This window comes from Rhinolophus hipposideros, assembly GCF_964194185.1.
Source record: "Rhinolophus hipposideros genome assembly, chromosome: 24".
NCBI classification, from domain to species: domain Eukaryota; kingdom Metazoa; phylum Chordata; class Mammalia; order Chiroptera; family Rhinolophidae; genus Rhinolophus; species Rhinolophus hipposideros.
The window spans coordinates 32,939,765-32,951,593 of record NC_138070.1 but is presented as its reverse complement, the minus strand read 5'-3'; the positions used below and the strand labels follow the sequence as shown (position 1 = coordinate 32,951,593).

The 11,829-nt window shown below is 45.1% G+C and overlaps 1 protein-coding gene across 2 annotated transcripts in view; it reads left to right on the top strand.

The window, feature by feature from the left end:
* The first annotated feature begins 253 nt into the window (after positions 1 to 253).
* OPCML (opioid binding protein/cell adhesion molecule like) overlaps positions 254 to 11,829 on the top strand; it is a 1,299,542-nt gene continuing 1,287,966 nt past the window's right edge. Inside the window, exon 1 of one of the 2 annotated variants that reach the window (XM_081036600.1) lies at positions 254 to 844. In XM_081036600.1, the coding sequence (XP_080892726.1) occupies positions 784 to 844 (61 nt within the window). In that variant the 5' untranslated portion in view covers positions 254 to 783. The remainder of the gene's footprint in view (positions 845 to 11,829) is intronic. The other variant, XM_081036599.1, reaches the window with a different exon arrangement.

The window sequence follows — 11,829 nt, the reverse complement described above, 5'->3', positions numbered from 1 at the left end:
GGCTTTATAGCATCTTGTCTTTGTAGAGTTTCAGAAGGCTTTAATTGTGGAGAGCTGGCCAATTCTGTTGCATCCTTGGTGAGAAAGATTTAATGCACCCATCTTCCTTCTGGGAAAACTGAATTGCCTCCACGCTCTCTGAATGACAGGATCAGGGAGATTTAAATGCCTGAGTGTCTCTGTGGGCTGAGCTCCTGCTGCCTCCCCTCCTGGACCAAGAAGAAGGAACAATGATAAGGAATTTTCATGGAATTTGATCACATTTGCTTTCTTGTGCCCTGAGCCCTGCTTAGGTAAGGTCTGTACCAACAGTTCCAGCTCCCTCCCCACCGCCCAGCGAGGCGCTCGCGTGTGCCCAAGGAAGCCTCAGGCCAGTATAGGCACACAGGTACCAGTGCACCAGTTCTCTGGCTAAGGGGTGCGGAAGGGACAAGCTTTAACTCCCCTTGGAGTGGAGCCTCCCAAATAAGAAGTCTCCGGGTGACGCTCGGGAGAGTGGAGCCAATGCGTGCTTTGGAGGAGGTCTGCTTTGAGCCCTTTGCAGATTGATGCTGATGATTCTTACCAGTTGTGTGTATGTGCAAGAAAAAAAATCAGAGACGTTGCCTGCCTGCTCCCATCTCTCGCGCGCTCTCTCTTGCTCCCTCTCTCTTTTTTGCTCTCTCCCTCCCTTTGCAAACATTGGATTTAAACCTGCTCAGAATTCAGCACAGAGGAAGGCAGCAGCCGTAGCAGCAGCAGAAGCGGTAGCAAGCCCAGCCGCTGAGACACCGCAGCCTCACCATGTACCATCCTGCTTGCTGGGTCGTCTTCTCCGCGACAACCGCCCTGCTCTTCATCCCAGGTACTGGAGAAGGGGGTTCTCTATTCCTCGGGCGGTTTTGAGATGATAGAGCAGCAGAGGGGAAGAAGGAGAGCCCGGAGGGGAGAAAGGGAGTGTGAGCTGCATATGAGGGGAAGAGGTAGGCTTGCTGTGTGCACGCGCACACACGGCCGCTCATTCACTCATTCACACGCACGCAGATTCTTGCAGCACGGGATTTGCTCTCTGTTCCTGGCAATGAGAGCTGGTGCGCTGGGTTCGAGATCTGCAGCATGCTGTGAGGCACTGATGTTCCTGTGAAAGGGACCGACTGGCATTAACTAGTTGGGGCCCAGGGATAGGAGAAGAGGGGTGTCAGCTTCCAGTCATAAATCCTTCTCTCCGCTTAAGTTGGTACCAGCAGGATAGATGGGGCATCCTTATTTCTCCCGTGATGTCTCTCGGTTCCAGCCTGTATCTCTGCATCTCCTCGAATCTCTGTTTTTTTCCGTCTCTCTTCCTGTCTCTTTTCTTTCTCTCTCTCTTTCTCTCTCTCTCTCTCTCTCCTCTCTCCTCTCTCTCTCTGTCTCTCCTCCCTCTGTTTCTTCAGAACCCTCTCTTCCCTACTCTCACTCCAGCTCCTTCTTCTCCCCTTCCTTCTCCTTTGCTCCTAAATTTCTTCTTTTAACAGTCCTTCTCCCACCTCCCATCCTTTCCTTATCCTTCCACCAAATGGGCAGATTACCCCTTTGAAATTCAGAATCCTCTCAGTTGCTACTCCTCACATAGGAAACATGAATTTTCCTTGACAGCATTTGGAATGTTCAATCAGAAGGAAGCCTGGGAGTCTGGATTTACCTGAGTCTCCTCAGCACCTTCCCTACCTTCTCTAATGATTTAAATGTGATCGTACCTATCATAGCAGTTACTTGTTTGGGGAAAACAAATCTGCAGTGACACAGGTAAGATGCAGCAATCCTACCAGAATAAGCTTAGCTGAAGTGTTGCAAAACCCACCACGATTTAATAGATTTGATAATTGCACGCTTGTGTTCTCAAGCAGACAACTGAATGCCTGCAGGCATCCTTCAAACAATGCTGAAGGGACTGTGTTAAGCTTGCCAAGGTTTTAGCCAGCATCAAAGGGTCTGTGGGGTTTCCATACTAAAGCCCAGCTCAGTAAGAATTTCCTTTTTCTTTTTCTTTTTTCCCCCAAACTGAGATACATGAATTTGGTTTAACATTAGCTTAAACCTAAATGTCATACATATATACACAGACATAAATACTAAGATTCTTACACCTTACATATCCTGATAACAGGTGAAACCCGGAATTTTACATTAGTATACCCCAAATCACTTGGTTTTGGTTTTTAAGAACAGAAAGCCCTAAGTATTTCTAAGCTACCAGGGTAAAATCAGACAAATGGAAGTTTACTGGGGTGAGAGAGAAGAAATCCATTGTATAATGTTTTATAATGCTTTTTTAATTTTTTTTTTTACGTTTTCTCGCAGAGATGGGCTCTGCATAACCATGTTCCCAGCTGTTTGTTTTAGGCTGAGAAGTTCAGAGTGGGAATGCTGCTGTTGTTCTTCCTCCAGATTCCAGCTTGGGAGGCGGTTTCTGCCTGACTGCTCAGTGGGGAAGGCAGGCCAGTCAGGGAACACTCAGTATCTGCTCCAGCCTGTAGAGGGAGCCAGGTAGGCACTTTGGGTCCACAGTGTGAGAAGACAAACTTTCCTCCCTGTGCACGTCTCCAGCCTGTGTGACAGCTCCTGGGACTCCCTAGCACCCAATCTCCCTCCTACCACTGTTCTGGGCCCAGGTGAGCAGAACAGCAGAGATCAGGATCCCCACCCCAAGGGATGCTGGCTGTGTGTTTGCTCTCCCAAGAGCAGGAATCAGAAAATTACACTTTAAAATTGGAAGGGAGTAAGGCCCAGGCAGCTGAAGCTGCATTGCAGTACAAACCGAAGGAAGCCAAGAATCAGGGTGCTACCTCCCTCTAGAATTCCCATGGCACCCGAAAACACATCTCCACTCCATTGATGGGGAACACTGACCTTGCCTGTGAGAGAAGCATCCATACCTAAAGCCAACTGGGCTCCAGAGAAAGACCTCAACCTCTGAGCCAGTCAGCTCTCACCATATTAAAGCATTTTGGGTGACAGAGGGAAGGCAGGGCACTGGTATGACCCAGTGTTACTACTGCTCTGAGGGCTGCTCTTCAAGCTCATTGGGTCAGGACCCTGGCCTCAGAGGTCTCGAGCAGGGAGGAAGAAAAGTTGGCCTTGAGAGGTCTACCTGGAGAGAAGGAAAATGGCACTTCATGAAGGGTTCTTATGTGAAAGGGAAACTGACTGAATGCATAAGTTCTGATTAGCTGCAAGGGCTTACTTGTGACTTCTCCTTTCTCACTTATTTTACTTCTTTTATTATGTTTTTAGACTTTTTATCCCCTTTGTTTCAAATGATGGTTTTTCTCCCATCATGGTTAATACCAGTTTGTTAGCTATTTACTTTTCCTGCATCTAAAGACAGAGGCTAATATAATAATGAAACCCTGACCTGGTTAGGCCTCGATGCCATTTTATTCTGCAGTTTTCTGTTTCTTGGTAAAACACGTTTTCATCCAGAATAATTTTAAGGTTAATATTGTTGTCGCCTGGTGCCTTCCACGAGGAGACCGATGGTCATAAATTGCTTTTCTAGACAGAATCTTTGGGATGGAAAGGACAGTAACAACTGGAAATTAATGAGCCCACGCCCAAGATGGAGAGAGGGCCCCAGCTGACAATTTAATTGTCATGCTGGAGCTTAAGACACTCCTGAAACCCTAAGCACTAAGAGTGAGGGTGCATTTGTTGTGGGAGGACAGATAGGTCTGTGCTAGGAGCCTTTTTGCCCTTGGGCCAGGGGCTTTGTGGGAAGACGAGTAGATGGTGAAACAAACCTGGAGAAGCAGGAAGTGAAGGCTGCTGGACATTTGCATCAGAATCCCCTGGGGGCGGGGGCAGATTAAAATGCAGAATCTCTTCCCCCATTGCAGACATGCATTTTTACCAAGCATCCCTGGCCCTTTTGATGCACTCTAAACCCACTTTGTCTGCACTTTAATATGCTGTCCATGACCTACAGCATTCAAGTGGAAAACCATCTTCTGCCTGCCTTTTTTCCTTTAGCTCTGAGAAATGGCAGGGTAGTGGCATGGGGTGAGGTGAGGGGTGTTGCTATCTTTCGCGGCCAAGGCTCAGGTCCTGAGGCACAGGCCAGCCCTACAAGAGCCTGGGGGCCAGCTCACTGATTGGAGGACTGCATCTCCAACCTGGAGAGTGTCTTTTCTCTCCTTAGGTCATTACCCTTTTTCCTCAGCTCCTTCTGCTGTGTCTTCTTCTGTCATATGACTCTAACCAGGCAGTTAGCCAGGAAGCATCCCCATCTACCTGGACTAAACTAAGTTATGTCCTGTGCATAGATCTGTGAACCTGATGAATTCACAAGCACAGCTAAATCTCCTAGTTCTTACTCTAGCTCTGCACTATTATGGCCAGAAAGCCATAGACAATTCTGTGACCTGTAGGATTCTTTCTTCCCCAGCATGACCACAGCTTCTTTCAGGAATGTGTCCTGGGCCATGAGCTCTTTGGGGTGGATGCTTGGCTTTAGGGTGACAGCTCCACAGCCAACTTTCCACTAATTTCTTTCCCCACCACCAGCTCAGTATTGAGGAACACTGTGGCTAAGACTGCCTGGTTTGCGTGAGGGATTAAGTAGGAGAATCATTTGCCAGTGGGAAAATCCTAGCCCTAGCCTAGACTTACTGTAAAACAGATACCAACAAGGCCTAAGAGTTCAGTTATGATCAAGACCTCATGGTCCCTTTGCCAATCATAGACTCATGCTCCTCCCCACCCCTCCCAGCTATCTTGTGGCCCTCGTCCCTAAAAGTGATAGACATGGTAATAAGGTCAGAACACTTCCCCTCAGCACTCCTCATTGGCCCAGTGGCAATAGTAGGCTCTGAGAAGAAGAGAGATGTCAGCTGCCTCATAAAGACTGCTTTCTCAGTAGCCTGGAGCTGGGCAGCATTGCTGAACCTGAGATCAGAGTTCCCAAACAGACAGCCGTTCTTGGTGCTCACGTTGCTTCAGTCCTGTCTGCTTCTGTGCTTTCTCTCATTCTTAGCACCCTCTGCCATGGCCTGTAGCCTGGGAAATTACAGGAGACTCCTTAAACAGCTGGTACTAGCCTGAGTTTGTTATTTAGCAGCTTTGGCCCTAGGCCTCTTGTATCAACCACTGGGAACACCTCAAACCTGTGTCAGAGCCTCGTGGGGCAGAGTGCACTCACATGAGGTGGGACTCCACCCAAGCCTCTGAGAGTGCTGACAACAGAGAACTGAGACTCCACATAGGAGCTCTTTGTGGTTTGCTTTGTTGGCTCCAGGTAGTCTCTGCATCTCAGTCTACTGCTCTGTAAGATGGATTCCAGTGATATATGATTGTTGTTTCCAATTGGACAGAGTAGCCAAAAGTGTAGGTTAGATGATAACGAGATGAACATTTCTGAATTTTTAACATAAAAAACTCATCCTGGTCTCCTAGTAATAGGGGAAAAAGGGAAGGCTGTTGCACATGGGAAGGAAAAGGGCATTCCTTATTGTTGGAGGAGAATAAAGGCAAAGCAGGACCATCCCAACTCACATGTCTTTGTCACAGTGATGAAAACTAGCTGAATACAGTCCACCCATTCATTTACTCCACAAGACTTTTTATAGGTTCTGATTAAACAAAATATATTAAGTAAGATACTCTCCTGCCTCAATCCAATAAAATAGGAAATTATTCAGTGTTTTCCTTTTTTTGGACCCCCAATGAGATATGCACGCTGACTTTGATCTTCCTGGGCCTTGGTTTCTCTGTGTGGAAAAGAATGACAGCCCCTTCAGTCTCTCAAAACATGGCTTTGTAATATTTTTAATGGGGTGCTGTGTATATGGACTTGTGCATCAGCCTTGGACAGTTGGTACTGTAAGAGCCCTGTCACCCTCAGCCTATGGGCTACGGTTTTTTTGTCCCTTGCTGACTGGAAAGGAGCCCATGGATTGCTGTCATCTCCTACAGCTGCTGAGGCTGGGGAGAAAAGAGATAGGAAGCAAAGCCTAGCTATTTCTATCAGTGAATTCAAGTGTCAGCCCACAGATGGCCCATGACTGCTGACAAGCCAGGCTGTCAGCAGAAGTGGATATTAGCACCTCTGGATGCTGTGTGGCACCTTCCAGACATGAGGGGCTGGGCAAACACTCGGAGGAAGGAGACAGGTTGGTATCACCTTGGGGCAGCTCTGCTTGACTCTCCTACTCCTTCTGATCCTGCTGAAGAGTCCAAGCTCCAGGCCCTGCAGACATTTGTCCCTCTAACTTTTTACACTGTTGGTAGGAGACTAAGACCTAGATTTTGCTTCTTAATCTGTGAGGCCTTGGTTGTCTCCGCCTTTCCCTGAAGGGCGAGGAGGTGGTTACTCAGTGGGGCATGGATATAGTTCCATTTACTAGATTTCTATATCGTTCAATGCTATGCCCTGAGAAGGTGGTATTTGTAAGGCTCAGGGCAGGATTGAAGGTAACTCTGAGAATGGAGCAGAAATAAATTCTATAGCCAGAGATAAACTTGAAGATTAATGTGCTTACTATTACCTCCCTGTAGGCGTGTGAATACATATTCCCTCCTCTCTCTACCCTCCCCCACTCATGTCAGTAGACACAGGAACACACGCTTCCAAGTCAGAATGTACTTACCCTCAGAATCACATCCACAACTTCTAAAGGAAAGCAAACCACTTTCCTGTGACTTCCGTCTCTACCCTTCCAAAACTCCCCGCTGTAGCCTCCAAGCTGTGGTGTTCTCCCTGTGGGCACCCAGGGCAGCAGGCTTATACTGCCTGTTCCGCACACAGCCACGACCATGCATTGTGAATGCTTCCCCTTGTGACACAGTCTCTGCCCCCCTGCACATCCTCTTACTGGCTGGGAGCTGGAGGTAGGCTTTGAACTTGATTCCCATCACTCCCTCCCAGCCAGACCTCTTGGTGCTAAGAGGCTGGGGACCCCCCTTCAGTCACTAGACTAACTTAATTAAATGTTTTCAAAATGCTTTGAGACACCCCTGGGCAATGTGCTGGGTAAGTGCAAAGCATTATCATTGTGATGCAGGCACATTCCCATTAATGACTAGAGATACTGTGCTGAGAGAGAGACCCCTGGAATGGCCAAGATAAATCAATACAGGCCATTGATTAGAATGCTGCTTGCATGTTTGTGGGAAATGATAAGTAAAATCACATGGCACACCAAAATGCAACATGGAGAAAAGGAACATATTTGGCATTTCAAGAGACAGTCTCTGAAATTTCCTGAATGGACAGTCTTGAACCTTATTAGGAATTTCAGTAAGGAAATGCTATTTCATGACTCTTGGGAGATTACTTAGTGGTTATGCTAAGAACACCGATGGTCTCTTGCTTTATGGTTTACTTGGAAGATTATCTTTGGTCTCATTTGTTCCTTATCAAGGAATTGTAAGATAAACAGGGTACATGTTGCCAAATTCTGATGTTATCTGATCTAATCTGATTTTTTTTTATTTGTTTAAAACCCTTTGCAGACTTCTGGTTGCCTTTAAAATAGAGTCCAAAGTACTCAACATGGTCCACATTTAACCTCGTTTCTCACCTCTCTCTCCATCCAGCTTCCTGCTTTAGTCCCTCTGAACTCTCTCAGTTCCTCAAGGGCTTCTTCTGTGAGGCCCCCCGAGCTTGGAAAGTTCTGATTCTCTTATCATATTGTTTCTGGCTAAACATCTATTCCATCCTTCAGGGTTCAGCTTAAATTTTTCTTTCCCAGGAAAGCATTCTTGATATTCTAAAGTAGGTTAGGTCTCCCTCTTTATTATATAAGTCCAAAATACCAGGTTTTTCCTTTCTAACACTGAGTCCATATATTTTAAAGTAATTCTTTGTTTGATGTCCCTGTTTCCTCCTTAGACCATAGTCCATAAAGGTAGGGAACACATGTATTCTGTTTTCCAAAATTCTCAGGTCCTAGCACAATAGCAGATATAGAACAAGTACTTAAAAAGTATTTGTTGAATGAGTGAGTAGATGAATGAATGGACAAATGAATAACCATTAAGGTGACATAAATACTAAGTATCAGCTTATCGATTCTATCACTCTGTTCCGTCCCATTGAATCCTCAGAGGCTTCTGGGACCCTACGTCTCAGCCTGCTCGTCAGCCTCCCCATCTGCAGAGTGAGGACAGAGAGGCTTGGGGTTGGGGATGTGCTTTGCTAACGGGAGATGAAAATGTGCAAATAATGCTTATAATGATTACTCATTCCAGTGTTCATACTTGTCAATAAACACTAGCTCCGAGCTACCAACCAAACACATGCAGCAGCTCAGAGATGGAGCTGCGTGCTTTCAGATTTCACATCACATGTTGCGATAGACATGCCTATGCCTGTGAGTGAGATTCATTCCATAAACACAGATGTGAGCCCTGATGTGGGCTACTGGCTTACTACAAACCAAAATGACTCAGCACATTTAATCAGGGTGTTTGTTGAAGTGGTCCCAACTATGTGAAATTTAGAGTCATGCCCATTGTGCCAGCAAGTACAAACTGTACCAATACAAGGAGGAATTGTGTTGTTCACCAGAAGTAAAATATTGGGATAGAGAAATGCTAATAACATAAGAATGAGTCATCTTCAGCAATTGATACTAAAACGGATTGATGTCCATATGGAAAATATAAAAAAGGGGTTCAGCAAATCAGAAGAAACAGAAAAGGAACTTTCTTATTTCTTGGACCTAGTCACTTTTCATAGTCTAGTCTGTTTCAGAGTTGCATTTTCATGCCTGTGGGGTTCTGAACAGCAAGGACCTTGCCTTATTCATCTCTGAGTGCTTTAAGTGCCAACCACATTCACTTATTAGACATGTTACTTATTGACTGATTGCTGTGTGATGAGCCCTATGCTAGCACTAGGAATGTAATGCCTAAACAAAAACATGTATGGTCCCTGCTCTCATGAAGTTTACATTCAAGTGGGAGAGACATACGTGCCTCAAGTAAATACCAATATGATTGTAAAATCATAACTAAGATAACGTTATGGAATGGGAGGTGTGTGCTGCTGTGATTGCCTATAAGGAAGGCTTGATCTTGCCAGGACAGCTAGCAAAGCCTTTCCTTGAAAGTGAAAACTGAGCTGAGATCAGAAGGATGGAAATTATCCAAGCCCAAGGGGGAAGGCAGAGTGAATAGGACATGCAGACGCAATGTAGCAGAAAGGATCAGAGGACATTCTCCTATTTTGCTGGAGCATGGAGGAAGGGAGTGTGGTATGAGATGAAACTGGAGGGCTGGGAAGGAGTCAGAAGATGCAAACAGCCCTTGAAGCTCATGTTATCATTTTGGTCTTTATTCTAGAAGTGATTCAATACCATCATGTGATTCATGTTGTGGGGAGGATCATGAGTTTAATTTTTATGTCTTACTCTTGTTGCAGTTTGTAGAATGGATTAGAGGTAAGCAAACCTGGAAGTGGTAGATCAGTTGAGAGGCCATGACAGCAGTTGGATGGGCAACGACTGGTGGTGATTCAAACAGAGAGACATGGGTGACTTGAGAGCCTTTATAAGAATGTCATAGGTGCACCATACATGTCTGAGGAATCTGATTCTGAAAGTAAACGCACAGCACTGACAACCATTTGAGGAGCATTAAGAAGAGTATCTGTCCTCAAATTACTGCTTGCAAACCATCTTGTTCAGTTTAAGTGTAAACTTGCTCTGAAACAGGGAATAAGTTATTTCTAGAAATTCCAGCATGTCTGGAAATCTAATAATCTCAGCTCCTTAGGTATCCTCCCAGGGTCTAATATAGGAGCTTAAGATTGCATCACTCAACTTTTCAATCCATCAAAAAAGATTACAAAAAACTTTAGTTTTGTTATCTGCTGGGTCCTACCCATGACTCTTTCCTCCTGAAAGAAAACAAGCATTTTAGAGAAGTTTTGATTGGGTTCTAGAGTGATTTGTGGATATCAAGATGTGACCAATATTATCATGATAACATAAAAGCATGCATGACCTTCCCCCAAGGTCCACTGCCTGTATAAATTACATTAATTTAATTAAAAACATCGAGGTCCCTGGACCTGAAAAGAGACTGTGAAGATTGTCTAATTCATTCCCTTCATTCTATACATGATGACATTGAGGCAAAGAGAGTCCAAGAATCTTACCAAGGGTCACATAGACAGAGGGGCCACTTTTGAACAGAGTTTTCAATAAGGTGCAGCCTGCCTGCACCGGGTGTCATTTCAGCATGATAGTGACGGGCTAAGCTGAACTTTGCCTCCTGGTCTAATACCCTATTGGAAAACGGATTTTTAACCTTAGCCACTACTCTGTTCCCTGAAGTTCTCTTATCTTAATGGACAAAAAGCATCACGGAACAGGGTAACTTCATGGTATCTTTTACCCGAGGATTACGGTGACTGGTCAAGAAATAAAAGAGAAGACCTGTCTTTTTCAAAGGCATTCCCATACTTTGACTGACCTTTGTATTTGAACTGGGAGACTTCTAGAAATCAACTCTTTCTGATATGCAGAAGGATACGCTCAGGGTATCAAATTCCAGATATCAAACACCTGACTTGTTTGGTCTACACACTGTGAAAGGGACATGCCTTTATCATCACTATACCATCAAAATATCGATTTTAATCTTCTCTGTTTGGGCTTGGCTGTGCACTAAGCCAAAAGAAAATCTGTACCGAGAAAGTGATATTCTCTAATTAACAATTCATGGTTAGATGGTGACTTACCACGTGCACAGCACATTTATGTACATCATAACTATCCTGTATATTAGTGAGCAAAGGGCCAAAAGAGTTCTTACTTCCTCACTCCTACCACCGCCGCACTGCCTTCACAATTGACAACATGGTCATAGGCACAATCAAAATCAAACCAGCTGTAGTCAAATTCAGAATGAAAAGGAAGAGTTCGGATTCAGACATGCCAGCTCTGATCAAGTGTAAATGCAATGACGTGTATAAGATGGTAGGATTGCTGACACATGACAGTGTGGGGCCAAGTACGTATGGGCATTTCTGTCCCTAAGAAGACAGACCTAAGGAAGCTCTTGGCTTCTCTAAATAAGCCAACCTGGTTCTTCTGAACAGCCCTGTGCCAAGGGATTTCCCATACTCCTCAAAGGGAGGAGAATGTTGGAAGAGAGAATGTGGCAGATGGAAATAGCCCATCAGCCTACAGTCTCCAAGAGAAGCTGGAGTTTCCTGAGAGTCCCCTGGCTTTATTCCATGGGGATAAAGAGAAGAGAAGAGAGTGCCCAGTCTTACTTGGCACTGGGGTGGAGGCTTTTTTGGGGAGGCCCAGATGGGAAGGATAATGAAATCTACTAACAAGAGTCTGCCTCTTTTTCTGATGGGCCCTACCCTCCTTCTGTTTGGGGCAAAATCCTGGGAGTTTAAGCGCCCTGCATTATAATTGCCACCCACAATGTTCATGAAGATTGGACCACTTCTTTATTATGACCTAGATGACTGTTTCTTTCCTTCTTTCATGTAAATTATTTATTTTTAAAGTAGGCAATTAGCTCTTCTGCCATCATTGCAGGAAAGTAGAGAAGCATTAATCTAATAAGCCAAAGACGTGGCCTCTGGCTTTACCTCTGCAGCTAGGAACTGGATGGCATTGGGCAAGCAGCTCAACCTCTCCAAATACACTTAATCCTCTCTGTAAAATAGTTTTAAAAGAACTGTTTTACCTGCTTCCCAGGACAGCCATAAAGTTGATAAGAGATGCACAATAGATATGACCCCTCTGAAATGGCCTACAGTTCCAGGTTTTCAAGTCTTGTATCACGTGGGTTGACCACTTCTGTCTGGGTATTTCTCTCTTCTTTTTCTGTGTCAACCGCCTCACTTTC